This window comes from Perca flavescens, chromosome 12 (genome assembly GCF_004354835.1).
Source record: "Perca flavescens isolate YP-PL-M2 chromosome 12, PFLA_1.0, whole genome shotgun sequence".
Lineage (NCBI taxonomy): Eukaryota > Metazoa > Chordata > Actinopteri > Perciformes > Percidae > Perca > Perca flavescens.
The window spans coordinates 28,259,501-28,278,365 of NC_041342.1; the positions used below are offsets into that span (position 1 = coordinate 28,259,501).

The following is an 18,865-nucleotide window of genomic DNA, read 5'->3' on the forward strand; positions in this document are numbered from 1 at the left end:
GCAGCCATTCTGCTGGTACGAGTAATTCATTGAGGTCTTTATGGATCTTTTTTTATTAAATTCAGTTATTGATATTAATACAACCTGTTTTGGAAGTGGACTATACTAGTGTTTCTGTAGAGCGCAGTGAGTTTTCCATTCTTGCATTTAAACCAGTACAATTCGGCACACCAGCAAGCTAAATTCACTCTGCAGAACACCAAACCTGACACAGGACTCAAGCACGTGCGTGCGTGTGTGCGTGCGTGCGTGTGTGCGTGTGTGCGTGTGTGCGTGTGTGCGTGTGTGCGTGTGTGTGTGTGTGAGATTGTTTGTGTATACACTGAGTGTGTGTCTCCATTGTCATTCGTGTGATTGATTATCTGGGAAGCTTGGCAGGAGGACAGATTTATCTTTTGGCACTGCATCCCCCCATCTCTTTCTTTCTGTGATTCGCTCGCTCTCTCTCTCGCTCTCTCCCCCCCCACCTAGTTATGTCCCCCCCTCTCCCTCTCTTCCCTATATTTGTGTGTCTAAATGGCTCAGTTTACGTGTGTGTCAGCAGGTGTTTGTGTGCATGTGTGCAGAGGTTTTTGTGATGCGTGACCTTGCAGTAGTTGTGTGTGTGTGTGTGTGTGTGTGTGTACATTAGCATTCTCCTGATGGAAGTGGACTTTCACCACAACTCTTACCTCCCCCGTGTGTGTGTGTGTTATAGACTTGCTGATGCTCACACACCTCATTCACACGCACTGAATTGCACGTGTGCGTTACACATGCACATACATACACTAAGGCATACTCGTATGTGACACACATACTCCCTCGCTGCGCCTTTTTGAAGTATGGAGATAATTTATTCGTGTCATGATGCCTGATTTCCCATCTGCTACTGGGACCCTGAGCAGCTGGAGAGAGAAGAAGAGGGAGGGAAGGAGGGAGGGAAGAGAGGGTGAGGGAGGAGAGGCAGCTGGAGAGCCTCCCAACAGCTGGTTACCAGTTGCCTGTCACAGAAAGCTTACTTGGGAGCGATGAGTGGAGAAAGAGGGAGAAAGGAGAGCGGATCAAGTCTTTCCGGGAGAGCAAAGTAGGAGGAAAAATGAGGTGTCAGTTGGTTTTGTTTACTAAGGTTAGCCTGCTGGAGGAGGAGGCAGGAGGGGGGAGGGAAACTGTAGCAACAGGGAGTTGAGGGGAGTGGAGGAAGGCGAGGGAGGAGGTGGTAGCCTGGATGGATGGATGGATGGATCCCCTCTGCTCTGTAGGCCGCCCATTACTGAAACATCCAACCCCCACCCTGTGGAAAATATAGCTGTATTGACTTGAAAAGCTGGCATGGCAAGTGTTAATGGAAAAAACATTAGCAGAACATTTCTTGCACATGTGCTCAGACAGATCCATGTTTGATGGGATTTAGTTTAGAGCTGAAACGACAAATTGGTTAGTCAATCAACAGAAAAAGAGTCAATAAGATCAGAAGATTTTCTGTTTTTTGTTTTTCCTAAGGCAGTAAACTTAATCTCTTTAGGTTTTGGACTCTGGTTTGGACAAAACAAGACATTTGTGACATTTTATAGATAAAAACTAATAGCCATGTAATTGATAATGAAAATAATCATTAGTTTCAGCCCTAATTTTGTTTTTAGATTCTTAATTATTGTTGATCTTTTCTACAATTAATCGTCTTTGAAAAGCTTCCCAGATCCCAAGGTGACACCAAACTACTTATGTCTTACGAACAGTCCAGAGCCCAAATATATTCACTCTATAATCATTTATAAGCAGACAAATGGCTTTAAAAGATTGTTTTTAAGTGGGTTATTTGAACATTTTTCTATAAAGTAAAACGTTTTTAAGCATCGTTTGAAGTTGCTGAAAAACTCAAATTAACGGCTACCTTTCTGCCCCACCTTCCAGCATTCCCCCACCGACCCGTCAAGCGACGCCTCGATGATGGTTCCTGACAGGCCGACCGTTGGTGCCGGTACCCCCGGCCAGCCTATCAGCAAAGAGCAGCCCAGCGACCAGGAGACCAAGCCAAAAAAGAAAAGGAAGAAGAAAGCGAAAGTAGTGGACGGAGAGGAAGAAGAGGGAGGGAAGAAGGCAGCGAGAGAAGACCTGAAGTCTGAATTTCCCGAAACAGGAAGTGATGCAGGTGAACAGGTTACCGGCACAGGAATTGTAGAGGGAAGTTCACCACCGGTGGAGGAGAAGAAAAAGCGGAAAAAGAAACCAAAGGAGAAGGCAGAGGGCAAGGAGCCCAAAGAGCCCAAGACCCCGAAGACGCCCAAAACACCCAAGACTCCCAAAGAGCCCAAGGAGCCCAAGGAGAAGAAACCCAAGAGCTCCACGCCCAAGACCAAGACCCCCAAGAAAACCAGGTAGGAGCAGCATTACAGTAGTCAGCGTTTGGGTTTGGTTGTTTATGAAGTACTGAAATGATTCAAACAAGAGGCAGGCAGCGCTGGTCAAAACCAGTGTATACCAGCGGATGAAAAACTCTCTCACGCACACACACCCACACACACACCATCCATCACTCATGTGACCAACCAGGGGGAACTGAAGGGGTCACAACCTCTGAGCTGTGGCACACCCGACTGCCACAGTGTGTGTGTGTGTGTGTGATCACAGGACTTAGTGAAGCATGGACTGCTAGACTTGTATAGATTCTGATCAACAGGGTTAAAACTACACTCAGATTAGTTTTTCAGGTCAGGTGGAAGGTAGCATTATTCACCTTCAGTCAGCACCTTTTCTGTTAACCCTGGAAGTGCACTTTTTTTTTTTCTTTCTTAAAGAAGAGATAACGCTGTCATACATAATTTTAAATTATCAACTCAAACATTACATTTGTAGCTTGTTTCTCGAAGGAACAATGGCTGCTTTTGCAATTCTGTATCATTTTTGCTGTGAAGTTGTACAAAGATATCTGAAGTTTTTATAGCTATTGTAAAAGAACCTGTTTCTTTAAAGATTAGTTCCTCAGTTTTTTTTTCTTATTTAGTTTTGGTTATCTTTACTGCTTTTTGCATGCACTTACTACCCAGAGATACTTGTGTGTCCTGTACTGTGACATTTTATACCTACAGTTTTCTGTTAGTTTCTCTAGATGGAGCCTAATGTATATGTGCATTACTTTTTCTCTATAAAGTGGGACTATATCTTTTAGTAAACAGCAGCCAAGTGGATGCCAAATGCCAAAATGGGGAAGACATTATTTATTCTTTTAAAAGTTACATAGTATCGCTTTAATGGGTAGGGCTTTTTGTCCGTAGAATGGCGTTGAAGCACAACTGTGAACGCCTGCGCCGTATGCCTGTGTTTTGACGTCAACGCGTCTTTTGGGTGCGATCTCGGATCTACCAGGAGCCTCATCGGTTAATTTAAATGTCCTGGTCACTAGGGCTGGGCGATATATCGATATTGTGAGATGAGACTAGATATCGTCTTAGATTTTGGATATCGTAATATCGTGATATGACATAAGTGTCTTTTCCTGGTTTTAAAGGCTGCATTACAGTAAAGTGATGTACTTTTCTGAACTTATCAGACTGTTGTAACTGTACTATAGTTCAAATTTGATCCTTGCTCCAAGCAAGCTGCTGACTCCTTTTGGATTGGCCTCTTTAATTTTATTGGCTTTTTAAGATATTTTTTTTAATTTAAATGTGCACCTTATGGAGCTTTGATTTTTTTTTAAAAAAGGTGCTCCTGTTATACAGTATTTATGTTTACATTATATTATTTGTTTAACAGCTGAGCATTTAATCATGAACAAAGTGAAGAAACCTGTTTTATATTTATTCATTTGATTTTGCAACTGTTCACTGAAATAGCCGGTTTCTATGAAACTACTTGTGACATGTCATATTTGACTTCGACTGAGCTGCTCTCACTTTGCGGAAATAAATATCGGGATGTATATTGATATTCAGCCAAAATATATCGGGATATGACTTTTGGTCCATATCGCCCAGCCCTACTGGTCACACAGATTGGCTAGATTGAACTTCTAGCACTTTTCAGCTCTCCGGTCTTATCACTCCTTTCTCTCACGCTTTCTCTCTGGCTTTATCACTTTTCTTTTTTCTCTCCATCTTTTGTATTTTTTTTTGGGCAACACTTGTCCTTCTCTTTTCTTAACTTGTAATGTGCGATTTCCTGATGTGAATGCTTTTTCACCTTCCACATCCCTTGCAAACGATCAGAAAGAGAGATGGGTGGCAAAGAGAGCGGAGAGCGTTTGTGTATGAGAGAGTCAGATGTGTTTTCATTGAGAAGGTGGAAACTTGATCAGACTGAGGAATGTGTCAGGCAGCCCCCATCTCTCTCTCTCTCTCTCTCTCTCTCTCTCTCTCTCTCTCTCTCTCTCTCTCTCCCTCCCCGGTCTCTCCTCTCGACCCTTTTTATCCCGAGGAAGAGGGAGGGCCAAAGCAGCAGGCAGGGGTCAGCGCTGGGGTGTGTGTGTGTGTGTCCCACTGGAAGAGAGTCAGAGGCGGGGAATGGGGGGACCTGGAGTGAGTGCATGTGAAGTGGTGAGGGGGCGGGGGGCGGGTGTTTTGTGTGTGTGCGTGCATGTGTGTGTTGGGGGAGGGGTAGTTGGTAATCTTTGTGGCAGAAAATGGCGTCTAATGATAATGAAGGCCATTCTGCTGACCACTCCACAGCCGTGTGTGTGGAGGAAATGTGGGGGTGGGGGAGTACATTGTGTGTGTGTGTGTGTGTGTGTGTGTGTGTGTGTGTGTGTGTGTGTGTGTGTGTGTGTGTGTGTGTGTGTGTGTTGGTAAACTAGCTCTTATCTGTTGTCAGCCTTTCCTCCATCTTGAGTGGCGGCCTGGAGCTCCCAGGTTAATTTAGCATAATAATGGCTGCCGGCCATTCACTGCTACTCTAAAATGGTGGACCGCTGCAATCACCCAAGTATCTTCTCTTTTATTCTTTCTTCTCCTTTCTCCTCCCTCCAATCCCACCTCTTCCTGCTGAAGAGCAGTGTATCCTTTCATCTTCTCCTCTCCACCGCCCTCCCCGTCTTCTCTCTTCCTTTCTGTCTGCCTCTCCGAATAATGCCACGGGTGGAGGATTGAGTTGTCCCATGTTGTCTTTTGCACATAAGTTTTCATGTTTTTAAAGGAAGTTTAGTATGGCTCTCTTGAAGTTCTTCTTCTTCTTGATTAGACGTGGATCATTCCCAATAGGGCAGTCATACAGTATGTCTGTAGGTCTTTATGAAGTTATACATTCAATAATTTCAAGGCTTTAGAATTTCTTTATGCACTTAGCTGTTGCTTTGATTTTAAGTAGTTTTCTTTTCCTTAAGACTATTTTTTTTTTAAACTTGTTTACTTGTCTGACTTATTAGAATACATGCTTGATTTTAAAAGATGTAAAGCTCTAAAATGAACTTTAAAAAACGTCTCTCTTGGTGTAGAGAGGCCATTAGCATGCAATATGTTCAATTGCGTTTTGCGGGGATTTGTGTGAGATTTCCACTAGTGGGTGGAGAAATCAGCCCCAGGGCTCAGAGTTTTCCATGTGGCCCATACCACGCTACTGTGTGTTTTCTTTCTGCTTGGTGTGTTTGCATCTACAAAACAGGCTGAAGCCTTCACTTACTGGCTGTACTGTTGAGCACAGGTTGTTCAAGGTTTCACTTCCTTTTTTATAGAAGTTTGTGGCATTGTCAAGTCATATTAGCTTTGAATTTTCTGAATATGTTAGGGTCCCATCAAGTTGGTGTGGTAAAACGTGTTTTCTGGGACCGTTATTATAATGGCTTATGAAAACACAATTGGAAAATGTTGGATTTCGTTGCCTATGTGTCCAGAGGATTTCAACACCACACATATCTGTACATGAATGGATAGAGGAATGGGTCAGCTTTCAGGCGTACTGACAGGACTTTCTATGCTATCTAGTACTATCCTAAAATCAAAGCCAACAAAGCATTTTCATCATTTGTCACTCATGTTGTTTTTCCTTATCTGATTTACATTTGGGATACATATTTTAAGAGATTTTGCCACCATGGTTCCATCATGCTTTGGGTGATAACACAAAGGATAAGGTTGCCATGGACTTGGCTGTTTTTATTTATTTTTTTGGGCTGATAAATCTGCACTGCATCTGGGAGAAGTCATGCTGCATAGTAGGGCTGCTGCAGCTATCAATTATTTTAGTAATCAAGTATTCTACCGATTATTCCACCGATTAATCGAGTCATCTGATGAGAAATACTTTTTTTTTATTGAAGAGCAATAATATACAATAGTTTGGTTTAATTTTTGGAAAAAGCAACATTTTTATTGCCTACACTGATTACAATATGATCTCTCAAAAAACTAAACAGTCAGTGCATTTAAGTGCCATATTACATAGTTTCTGAAGAAAACGTTTTCTGAAATGCAATAACAACCTCAAACTAAGGCATACATTAAACATACATAAACATTACCTTAAGTTGTGCAACTTTACTTTCAGAACTACAAGTTTCAACCTGAGACTGATCTGTGTATATAGGCCTATATGTAAACATTGTTATACTCAACCTATTTTCATTTATATATTTGATTACAGTGCTACACAGCTCTGTTACACTCATGCTAGTAGATTGTTGATCAGCTGTTTCTCCGTGAAGAGAGAGAGAGAGATTGGTGCGCAACAATCTGCTGTTTTTCTGAAGGGATAGTCAATGCGTCAGCTCTTTTAGGTCAAATTTTCATGTCTTTGTTTTTGGTAGTTGTTGTTTAGTGTAGTTTCATCGTCCATACGACTCTGATTTACTTTTGTCTGTTCCTCTTCGTGGATTGGATGATTAAGTTACTCTATTTCTGTTGAGATGCTGAAGCGCTGACGTCGTGCTATTATTGTGGTAACCTAGTTTGATTTTGCAGTAGACTCACTGTACAGAGTTTTCGTTTTAATTACGTTTGAACTGATTGCAATCTCTGGACACTTTCTGTCGTTTTCTCCAGCCTGTCTCTTCTCTTAGCCCCTCGCTGTTTACGCTGCCGTCAGTCTTCATGGCATGTGTCCCCAGCAGCGTCAGCCCGGTGTGCGACCGTAATAATCATCCGTGCGGAAACACCGTGAGCGATCCATCGTTGGTAACCTCGATTAAACGAAGCTTCGAGGCAAATCATTTTGCATCGAGGATTTTTAGTAATGGAATTATTTGAGTTACTCAAGGAATCGTTTCAGCCCTACTGCAACGTTACTAGCAGTTCGCGTTGGAACTGATTTTGTTGATTGAGGAAATATTAAGTTATAAAGTAGTGCATTTTATGATTTCTTCTAAGCTTATGCGGTGATTCCTGTCTGGAGACTGACTGGACTTTTGCGTGCGTGCGTGCGAGATGCCGGCTGTCGCCTTTTACACAGATGTCATTTCAGCTCTGCTACTAATTCGGCTGCCGGCTTAACGGCAACTCTGTCCCAACCAATTCCGTGTCCGTACCCTTTCACACAGAGCCATAAGGCGGAATAACGGTGCAACATTCCTGCCTTGAACAGGCTGTGTGAAAGGCTCTTCTGATTTAGCAGTTGAATATAAGTTTTGACGGGTTAAATTATGCCATATCATCAATGGCATCAATAGTTTGTACAGGAGGACTTGAACTTAATGAAGATACAATAAATGGAAACCTCAGATGCATTCAGCACGATTAGTTTAAGCTGTCTAGGATGGTGTGTATGTAAGCAATACGGAGCAAATCATGTGCCTTACTAGTCCAGTCAGCTCACTCCTCTCCTTTGACCTTGCTTTCTCTCTCATCCCTTTTTTCCTTCGCTCTCTTTCACTAGCGCTCCCTCTCTGTCTACCTCTCTCAGAGGAAGTACATCTATAAATAACCTAGCTCTCAGCTGCCACACCTGTGTGTGTGTGTGTGTGTGTGTGTGTGTGTGTGTGTGTGTGTGTGTGTGTGTGTGTGTGTGTGTGTGTGTACTGCAAACAAATCCACACAAGTCGGACATGCATGCAGGCACCTTGCGTGTCTGCAGACGTGTGCAAATACAGCACCTTTTGAATGTGTGTGTGTGTGTGGGGCCTTCTGGCCATGGGTGTTGGTTTTTGTTGCTGTAGGTCGAGTGTGTGCATGAGGTTTCAGTAGTATGACTCATCACGGCAGCAGGTGTCCCTTACACTCCACCCCTCCTGTTTTTTATCTTTCTCTTTGCTACTTCTTTCTTTTCCCATATTTTACTCCACTGCTCTACTTTGTCTTTCCTTTACCCCCCCTTCCCCCAATTTGAAAGGACCATCTAAACTACACACACACACACACACACACACACCCCCACCACAGCTGGCCAGCATGTGTGAGTGCCAGGCTTTAAGCCCATGAGTATAAAGCAGTACAGCAGTGCCAGTATAAAGAGTGAATGAGAGACATTGAGGACAGGGGGTGTACACCTGGACAGGACTAACTGGATGGATGGATGGATGGATGGATAGATGGATGGATGGATGTCTAATGATGAATGTAAAGAAGATCCAGTTAGTTAATCAGATATTCTGAGTTAACAGCCTCTCAACTATTTTCAGACCTAATTGAAATCCATCCATTGAAATAAAAACCTACATTTATTTTAAACTTGCAATAACCAGACTCTTTTTGGCCACTTGGGGGCCGTGGAAACAAGTTATGAACACAATATACACAAATATTCAACTATTATTCAGAATATGACAATATTCTGGATTTGATTTGGGTCTTGTAAACAGCATATTCAGTTTGGATATTCCGAATGAGGCCTTTTTACAAATATAGCATTTTCAGGTTAAGACATGTGGGATATGCTGGGATTATTTGAGTTTTAGAAGCATTCTTTTGACATGTATACAGCGCATTTAGAATATGCGTCTCAAACACGGGTTTTAACCCAGTTTGTGACCGTTACGGCTTCTTGCCCGTTAACGTTTTACAGTCAGCTCTGTGTGCTGCTATGGTTGTTCTACACAAACCAACCAGCCAACCGTTTCCAGGGCTGCGGTAGAGATGCATACCCCAAAGAAAAGAACACATTTGTGGTCGGAAGGAGAAACCTTTTACGATAGACTTTGATATTAACAGGTTTCTGAATATGCACAAATATCGCAACGCTGACCTTTTGAAGAAGGCGGTTGGAGGAATGAAAAACGGAGGCTGTGTTTGCATGGTCAAACAAATCCGTAACCGGTGGAAAACTTGGAAACGGTGGAAAAAAATCTATTGAATATTCATTTTCATTAGCCATGTAAACGGCTTAGTCAGAAAATTGTGTATTTCGAAAGAAGGGCAAAAACCAAAATATAGTATGTGTATGTCATTTACATATTATCAGCTTTTAATTTAATATGGCGTACTTGCTACCAGAAGGTTGCTTAATTACACATTCAGCAGTTATGAGGCAACATTAGCATTCATTTGCAGTCATGTTTCTGTCCAACTGATTAATGCAAGTCCAATATACATTCTTATAGCTCTGGCTAAGGTCTCTAGCAATTCCTAAGGGAAATATCTGGCTCTGCTAAATGGTCCACAGTTTCTACCTGCTTGGCACCAAATGGCAGACAGACACAGTTGGTGTACAGTGGGTCTTGAGAGAAAACCGCTGCCTTGGGCATTTATAAACAACACTAAGAGCTGAGAGTAAACTAAAACGGTTAAGTTGTGTGCTTAGCAGAAAAGAAAGCCCACTTTGACCATTCTGCAGGCTAAGTAAACTTCTCCACTGTCCATCCATGTTCTCATTATGTTCTAAACACCCACATGTGTGGCAAAGTATGGATATATTTGCTGCCTTTGTCTGAATAAACATACATACATACATACATACATACATACATACATACATACATACATACATAAACAAACAACCGTGTGATGCTGCTACACAGAATAAGTGTCTTTGACGTGAGGCAGTGAACTTTGTTTGGAGTTTTCTCGTGGTACAAGTTGATTAATTAAAACAAGTAAAGCATTTCCAGACAACTAAACCAAATAGAAAATGAAAAGGAAAGCTTGCTTAAGTGTAGTTTTAGAGTTAAAGCAGCAGAAGAGAACTAAAGAGATGGACTGAGCAGAAAGAGTTGTGGAGGTGATGAAGAGATTGAGAGAAGTGAGGCCATGAAGATGCTAGGAGGAAGAGCGGGGAGAAGGCAGCCAAGTGGAGAAGCGTGTGTGTGTGTGTGTGTGTGTGTGTGTGTGTGTGTGTGTGTGTGTGTGTGTGTGTGTGTGTGTGTGTGTGTGTGTGTGTGTGTGTGTGTGTGTGTGTGTGTGTGTGTGTGTGTGTGTGTGTGTGTGTGTGTGTGTGTGTGTGTGTGTGTGTGTGGCCAGATGGCTCCAGCGTGTGGCGACCAGCCAGAGGAACAGGTGCAGGTCACATGACCAGCCGTTACCACGGAGATGGTGATTGCTTTTGGCGTGAGGATGAAAGGAGAAGGGCCCCAGGGACAGAGGGGGGAGAGAGACGTAGAGAGAGGGAAGGAGGGAGAGAGGCACAGTGCAGGAGAGAGGGAGAGCGACATAGGCACAGAGTAGTAGAGAGAGACACATCGGGGCATACAGTACTGCAAAGGGAGAAGAGGCGACACACAGGCTCAGACTACGGAAGACAGAGCACACAACTGTCGTACATTCATTAAAACGAAGCTAGTAGAGCAAATGATTGTGTCCTTATGGCCTAAATGTATACAGGTAACTGTATGTTGGTATTTTAAGAAATCAACAATTTGTTAACTGAACAGTTGGGTTGGGATAGCTCGTTCCGTTGTGGATCCGGTTCCAGGTTTTCAAAATGCCTGTATTCACAAAGCTCCAGTGCTAACAAATCTGTTATGAAACCTCATCTCTCCTAGCTCTCTTTCTATTAGCAAAGGGCCGTGTATAAAACATCTAGGTGGCAGGCTTCTTATTTTTTTTTTGCCCACAAACGACCATAATTTTGGCCTGTTGAAGTGACCTCTCCGGTGGTAGATTACAGCTGTGGCTAATCAATGTTAATTCCACAAGTCATAGGTAACCAAAGGCCATAACACAACTTAACTGTGTTCTGGTTACTTTGCCAAGTAAAACAAACCCCACTCTAATGTAAAGCCACTCTCATCGCTGCAAAGAAATATGTAAAGCATAACCTGGGGCTTCCCATAACTTAACATAAGGCCTAGAGTCAGAATCTCTTGGTTAAACTTAAATGCACTCTCAATCAGTATTTTATGTTCATCAACTTAATAGTTGTGAATTGGGGCCATCAGTATTTGGAGCAAGAAGCAGCAAAAGAGAATGCGTATAACTTAGTAGGCTACACCTTTCCCAGTATGACACGTATTGGATCAGCATTTTTTTTTTCTGCTGCTCCAATTTTTCGATTGTAACTACAGGTTTAGTTACTGGAAAATGTTCAAACCTAGATTTAATACATTGATTTGAAGGGATTCAGATTAAATAAGTAGGTTCCGTACTCGATTTGGATGCAGTAGAATACTTTAGAGTCTCAACTCAGATTTTGGCTTAATTATAAATGTGTGTTGGTATTTGAAAATCAGTATTTTGTAAACTGCCTTCACAATATTATGTCTGATAGTGGTAATGCCAGTAAAGTAACGGATTACTGCTAGACTGTGTGAGAGACAGAAGAGGAGAGCCGTGTGTCCTCTGGCCTTCCTCTATGGTGTGTGTATGCACACACACTTGCAGATAGAGCCAGCTCCTCTTGCTTTCCATGCCAGAGATTAGAGGAAGCCTGGGGGCCTTTCAACGCCTCCCCCCCTCCTCTTTCTGGGGCCTCTATCTCTCTCCTCTATCCCTCTCTCTGTCTGTCTGCCTGTCTCTCTCTCTTACACACACTCCCTCCCTCCCCTGTGTGTCTCTCTGGGCCCCCCTTTCTCTTCCTCTCTGTGCCTGTATCTCTCTATCTTGCTCCCTCCGCCTCCTCGCAGTCTTTCATCATATTAACCCCCTGTGTGCCAGAGCCTGAGGCACACTAATGATTTCTAAATGGGTAAATCAAACATGGCGACCGCCCTGGGACACACACACACACACACACACACACACACACGCGCACGCGCGCGCGCACACACACGTGAATGCCTTGTAGTTGGTAAACTGTAAAAGAGGTAACACCTTTTTTCTTTAGTGAATATAAAAAATGTTCTCTCTTCCTACAGCAGTAAGAAGGTCGAGTCTGAGGGCGGGGCAAGCGCTGCTAAGAAGGATTCCAAGAGGAAGAGAGAGACGTCAGTCAACGCAGATGTGGAGGTGAAGTCTCCGCCCCCCTCACCTCCTGAAGATGACGATGACGACGGTGTACAGGTACGAGATGCATACGAGGAAAGCAGTGGTTTGGAAGCTTTTACTCAACTTTCCAGGCATCCAAAAATACTCCTCAAAATATTCAAAGTCATTGCTAATATTGTGTTGCAGCAGAGTTTCTGGAAGCCCTGCGGGAAAAAAAAAAAAAAAAAGCAGAAGGCCATAAAACCTTTGCACATCCCTCAGTGTCACAGCCTGTAGAGAGAGAACGCGCTGAGCCAGTAGGCATCTACTGTTTGCGTTGTAAACCAGCCTTGTTGACAGACCAAGGAGACAGGCCCCACTGCCAAGTTCACATGATGCACCATCAGCAACTTTTCAGCTGCATACATGTTTTGTATTTCAAAATCCTTTTTTTCCCCTGTTTTGGATGTAAGGTGCTCTTTGGAGGAACAAACAGAACTCAATTGTATTCCCCCCCCCTCAAACGGATCAATTTTTTTATGTGCAAATGTAATTATGTGGGCCATGTAAACAGAGTAGCATCTGGCTATAAGCTGCATAAGGAGTGTGGCTCTCATTCAAATAGGAAAGCACCTTGCAGCAGTATGGCCTCTTTAGCCTGTTCATTACAGTAGTTCTTTACACAATCTCATTATTGGAGGCCATTTTGAGCCAACTAATTGGGTGAAGTGAATATGTATAACACTTTGGACCATATGGAACAGACTGATAAATAATAAAAATGAAGTCTGTTTCTTGGAAGAGGACAGCCTGGTGAATGATAAGCATACACAGCCCTGTAGGGTCATCCATCTCTGATTTTATTTAGTTTATTGTAGTAATACAGTAGAATGTTTTTGTTGAGTGTCAAACGCATTCAGACAACTCCCTTTTTGGAGATGGATCTTTCTTTGCTTTACAATTGGTGAACGTTTTTAATGACGAATAAAGGGAAAGGGGCTGTGAATGTCTGGAAGGTCCCCAAAACTACAGCTGATGTCCGTTCCTCTGTCCAACAGAAGCGTCGTTCTAGCCGTCAGGTGAAGAGGAAAAGGTACACGGAGGATCTGGAGTTTCGGATCTCGGAGGTGGATGACAGCGGCGACGACTCGCCAACACCCAAGTCTCCATCGTCGTCACACCAACAGGTACAGCTTGGCTTGGTTTTGGTAAGACTATATGGCCATAGTCTGACCGTAAAAATCTTAAAGACATGGTAAAGTTGAATGGCATGATTATGTAAACCGAAAGAAGCTATGCACATGATCATGTACCCAAAGCATGCATCAAATGTCTGGTCAGATTTAATCTTGTCTAACCAATCTTTGATCAGACAGTCCCCGATTTAGATATAAACAAATTGCCAGTTTAAGTTAGTATTTTTATTTAGGCAAACAATCTTGTATGAAAATGCAAAACTATATAAAAACATTTTTTTTAATCAGGAAATGTAGTTGCATGTACAAGAATGGTAGATAATCAAGGGTGGCCATGTTTCTTAAGTTTTACCTGACAAAATGGGGAGTGTCAGTTGTTACTAGGGCTGTGCTCGATTAGTCGACTAACACTCATTCAATTGTACAGACTGATTAGTTGATTTAATCGACAGATCTGTAAATCTGAGTTTCTCCGCAAACAGTCATGCCAGAGCACCACTTTAATTCTTGTGTTTATCAGAGATGTGCTTGTACGTTTCTTGGAAATAAGTCATTCAGCATGAAAAGAAGCATCAAACATGACTAATGGACTAAAGAAATCTAAGTTGACTAAGACCAAAACGACCGATTAGTCGACTAATCGACTAAGAGGGAGCAGCCCTAGTTGTTACTGTGCTTAAGGTATTCTAAAGGCAGTGTGTTTCACATTTTTGGGATGGATTCTGTATCAGCAGCTGTATCAGGCTGGAGATATTAAAACATGTGACAGGCTGGATGATGCGCCAATACGTTTGTTGATTAGTTCTGTGTGTTTGCAGGATGTGGCCGAGGCTGAGGGGCCCGTTGTGGAGAAGATCATGGCCAAACGCATCACCAAGAAACCGGTGAGATACACGGGGTCACACAAACCCACCACGGACACTAATACAATACACAGAGACGTGGACACACTGGCCCGAGTCATAGTTTACGTCATCTGATTAGCCGCCGCTCCACAGCTGGCCTAAGCAGATTACACACACAGAGCTCAGACAGCGTGTATTCACTTGGTAAGCGGAGACGCGCGAGTGTTTGTTTGTGTGTGTGTGTGTGTGTGTGTGTGTGTGTGTTTGTGCGTGTGTGTCTTTGTTTTAGACGGCTCTTCTAAAGAAAGCTCATACCTGAGCCAGCGCGTGCACATATAGTCACCAGCCAACTTTCCTTTGCTAGCCAGCTGCCCCCCGTCCTCCCCCATACGCGCACACACACAATCACTCGCAGCTCCATTCAGAGTTGACCTCGGGCTTGGCACACAGCCAAAACCACAATGCTAGCTACGCCAGACGCCAAGCTAGCGTTTCCTCTGGCAGTGTGTGTGTGATTGATGATTCATGGCATTACAGTAGTAGTAGCATGGCGGAGGGGGTGTGTGTGTATGTGTGTGTGCGCGTGTGTGTGTGTGTGTGTTACAGTAATAATGGTGAATGGAAGTGGACAGCTGCGCTTGGAAGAGCTACTGTTTTGGTATTTCCCTTTCACACACATAGTACTTCATGTATGAAAAACCTAGACCTGCTTCATCTTTTAGTGTTAACACTTTTGTGTTTGTCAGGCACATATTTTGAAGTGTATTTTTCTTTGACTATTCCTTTTTTTTTTTCTAGTTAAATTTATATAGCACATTTAAAAACAACCATAGTTGACCAAAGTGCTTAACAAGCTCAAAACAAAATGAATAGAATACACAAACAAATAAGCAAATAGGAAATTAACAGTAGAAAAGGTTAAGGTGTCAAAAACTTGAAAGCCAACAAATAAAAGTGGGTCTTAAGGACTTGAAAGTTTCAGCGCTCCGAGCAGTTCTTAGCGGTTTCTAGATTTTAAGTTGAGATTGTTCATATTTCTTCAGTAAAATGGCTGAGAGACTGACAAGATATGAATGACACAATACAGTGTGAAAATGTCAAGCAGAGTGAGATTCCGTGTTGATTGACATGTCGGTGTGAAACCGGTTATATAACAATGACAAGCCACTTCTGCTCTTTCACCACACAGTTGCTACATTTATTTATTATTAACCTTTTTTTTTTTTTCTTCAGCTGGAGTCGGGTGAGGAATTGGAGGTGGAGGAGTTCTATGTCAAGTTCAAGGGCTTGTGAGTAACAAGCTATTTTTCCCCTTATCTACCTCTTTTGTCTTTCACAGCAAGGCATCCTCTTCTTTTTTTTTTTTTTTTTTTTTTTTTTTTTTTAATTTATATATATATATTTTCAACCCACATAAGCCGTTCTAACACATGCACTCAGGAGATTGTTTGCATCCAAAGCGTTCTCACATACTGGGTCTGATTTAGAGGAGCGGTGGCGCTGGGTAGATCATGCACCAGACAGCACATGAAGCGGATTATACTGCATCATGGAGCTGTTCATAATTTGGTCATAAACAACCAAGTCGCCGGTTGTTCCTTGAATTTGTCTGAGTTTGGTGTAAATCAGCTTTTTCCTTCATCCTCGGATGTTTGTTTTCTTCCGGTTTTGCGCAAGCGTCATAAAAACGTCATCACTACACCCACTCGCTCTCTGTAAATTCTCACTTCAGTTCTATCGGAAATTACATTAATTATTTTTTTTTATTAGGCCGGGTAAAGAGCTGTTGATGTTCGAGCCGACTGATTCAGACATTTGCGCTCTCACATACAGCTCCGCCGGCTAATTAATTTCAGGTTTGTAGTGCATGTGTGAAAGGGGCTGTACGCACCAGGTTGTCCATGGTGTCCGTAAGTGTGAAAAGCTCAGTATATTCAACCTGAAAGCCTTATTCGCTTACTTTTACCATTAGGTGACGCAATTATTTGGGTCAAAGATCTGCTCTTGGCATCAGTAACCCAAAAGTGGTAGTATTACAGTCGCATCTTATCCTATTTTTTAGCACATGTGGTATTTTTGTCCATCTTTTGTCATAGCAGTCATTGTTTCATCTGACATGCATTTAATTTGTCTGTCCAGACAACAATCCAGTTGCCGTTTGGACAGCAAAGAAAAATGCAAAGGCGATTTAAGTTAACCACACAACTTGCAAATAAGTGTTTAACCAACACCCCCCCCCCCCCCCCAGTAAAGCATGGTCAGCAGTGCTGAGTCTTAAATTTGCAACAAGCACTCATGCACTTTCTGGCTTTGAGAGACACTCAGTGTCTTTGTGTCTCTTGTGTCTCAGTTCGTACCTCCACTGTCGCTGGGCAGACTTGGAGGAGCTGGAGAAGGACAAGAGAATACACCAAAAGATCAAGAGGTATAGGGCCAAGCAACAACTCAACAGCTTCATAACCGAGGTAAGACCTGCGTGCCACGCTGCAATTAGCTAGGTCCTGAGCTTGCACTGCTCTACACGTAACCACACACACAAGGGTCAAACCAATTGACTAACGGATTAAAACCTGCTCACTGCTGAAGATTTCAGAAAATCAGGTTTCAAAATCAAATGTCTTTTTTTCTTATAAAATCAAATCATAATAGCTTTATACAGACAATAAGTGTCACTTGTACATTAATGTACCGTGACTGATCAGACCCCCAAAAATCACTACACTACGTAGTTCAACAGATTAAAACTTTTGAATGAGGAACAGAAAAAGTAGACCACTTGACAGAAATGCTAAAAATACATAACTGTTCTTACACTGAACAAGAAAGAAATCTGGCCTCGCCCCAAAAACATGCTTTAAACTAAGCTATTATTAAACCGTCTCCCTGCTTCTTAACCGTAACACTCCACTTGCTTTCTCTCCAGATGGACGACGAGCCTTTTAACCCAGACTATGTGGAGGTGGACCGTGTCCTGGACGTTTCAGAGAGCACAGATGAAAACGGAGAGGTGCTTTGATCTCTTCCTGTCATCTTTCATGGGTTTGAGCTTCTCATCTCTCACACACACGCACACACTAAACCTCCCTCCTCTTTCTGCATGTGTTTTTGTGCAGACGGTGACCTTATATCTGGTGAAATGGTGCAGTCTGGCTTACGAAGATTCCACCTGGGAGCTGAAGGCCGACATCGACCAGTCCAAGATAGAGGATTATGAACACATCGCAGCACGCACACCCAACACTAAGAGAGTGGCAAGTAGCTCTGTGTGTTTGTGTGTCCATGAATGCTCGTTGGGTGCTACGTGGGTCCCAGCCTCCTACCAGGAGGCGTGTGTTTGTGTGTGTTGGCCTTCTGCCTGCTGCCTGCTCCTTCCTCCTCTAGATTTACAGCTCCCTTAACTGCTCTCCACAGGGCCACGTTCTTGTGGTCACACACACACACACACACACACACACACACACACACACACACACACATACACAGGCACACACACGCAAACACTCGTCCTGCTCTTGTGGCCAGGCCAAACCGCTAACAGTGTGTTTAATGCTGAACAGAAGCAGCTGACTGGCTGTGGTCTTTCCCTCATCACTCCTTTCTCTCCCTGTGTCCATGTATTAAACTACTGCCTACGGTTTGTTCTTAAGGACAGAGTGCTCTTTTTTTCTCTTCTGGTGTTTTAAATTGGCAACACTAGTGCCACCCCTCCATACTGAAGCCTTGCATATTGTGCACATCAGCGTTTTACTGGTGGACTTCAAGTGTAAAATATTACCAGATTAAGCATTTTAGGCTATATCGGAGGCATTTTTCTCCTCCGATACCGGTCGGAACAAGTCTACCTGAAAGGACCCTGTTTACTGTGAAATGCAGTGAGCGGTGTCTCGTAATAGAAACATGCCCCATTCATCAATCATACGTATCAATTAGTTGCGGAATCATTTCCGTCAATCAATTAATCGACTATTTCAACCCTAAATGGGGAAGTAAACCCCAATTAAAACCCATCTACAATATTTCACCCATCTACAGTATTTCAAAAAGCGACCTCCTCACACCAATGATTTGATATGCCTCGATGACGTTTAATAAATAATTTTGTGTGTCTAGGATCGGCCTCCAGCAGCCGACTGGAAAAAGCTGGAGGGCTCCAGGGAATACAGGAACAGCAACGCACTCAGGGAATACCAGCTAGAAGGCCTCAACTGGCTAACCTTCAACTGGTTCAACTCGTAAGTCACCATTCACTGTATTTAGTTAGAATTACTCCCTAATTGCTGCTGCCGGCCTCTACATGTGATAGCATCCTATTTAATAGTCTTAAGTGGACATTAAGTGGCCATCTAGCATAGTGTGGATCAAATTTTCCCACTGGTGCCATCCATGCATGAAATGTGTGCTCTGATAGTGTCACTAGAGTCTGTAGACTATAACCTCTTCATTCAGTAAGCACAACTGGAAGATGGTAGTTGAACTCAAGTCTGAGGACATGTACGCTATTCTTTGTGCTTCATGTGCCCCAAATCTTACGGTTTGAGGGTAAATACTAGTTATGGACTTTCTGGAATATCATGGAAGTATCAGAGGTGTATTTCAGGTCTTGGAAGAATTGAAGGAATTCAATCAAGTCTCTGAGTATGACCGATCA

At 42.9% G+C, this 18,865-nt stretch overlaps 1 protein-coding gene across 1 annotated transcript in view; it reads left to right on the forward strand.

Moving 5' to 3' along the window:
* chd7 (chromodomain helicase DNA binding protein 7) overlaps positions 1 to 18,865 on the forward strand; it is a 53,432-nt gene that overhangs the window by 5,272 nt on the left and 29,295 nt on the right. The window contains exons 2-10 of the mRNA XM_028592568.1: positions 1,894 to 2,357; positions 12,128 to 12,272; positions 13,235 to 13,363; positions 14,191 to 14,256; positions 15,451 to 15,506; positions 16,568 to 16,682; positions 17,141 to 17,224; positions 17,331 to 17,468; positions 18,328 to 18,449. Of these exons, the coding sequence (XP_028448369.1) occupies positions 1,927 to 2,357; positions 12,128 to 12,272; positions 13,235 to 13,363; positions 14,191 to 14,256; positions 15,451 to 15,506; positions 16,568 to 16,682; positions 17,141 to 17,224; positions 17,331 to 17,468; positions 18,328 to 18,449 (1,286 nt within the window). The 5' untranslated portion in view covers positions 1,894 to 1,926. The remainder of the gene's footprint in view (positions 1 to 1,893; positions 2,358 to 12,127; positions 12,273 to 13,234; positions 13,364 to 14,190; positions 14,257 to 15,450; positions 15,507 to 16,567; positions 16,683 to 17,140; positions 17,225 to 17,330; positions 17,469 to 18,327; positions 18,450 to 18,865) is intronic.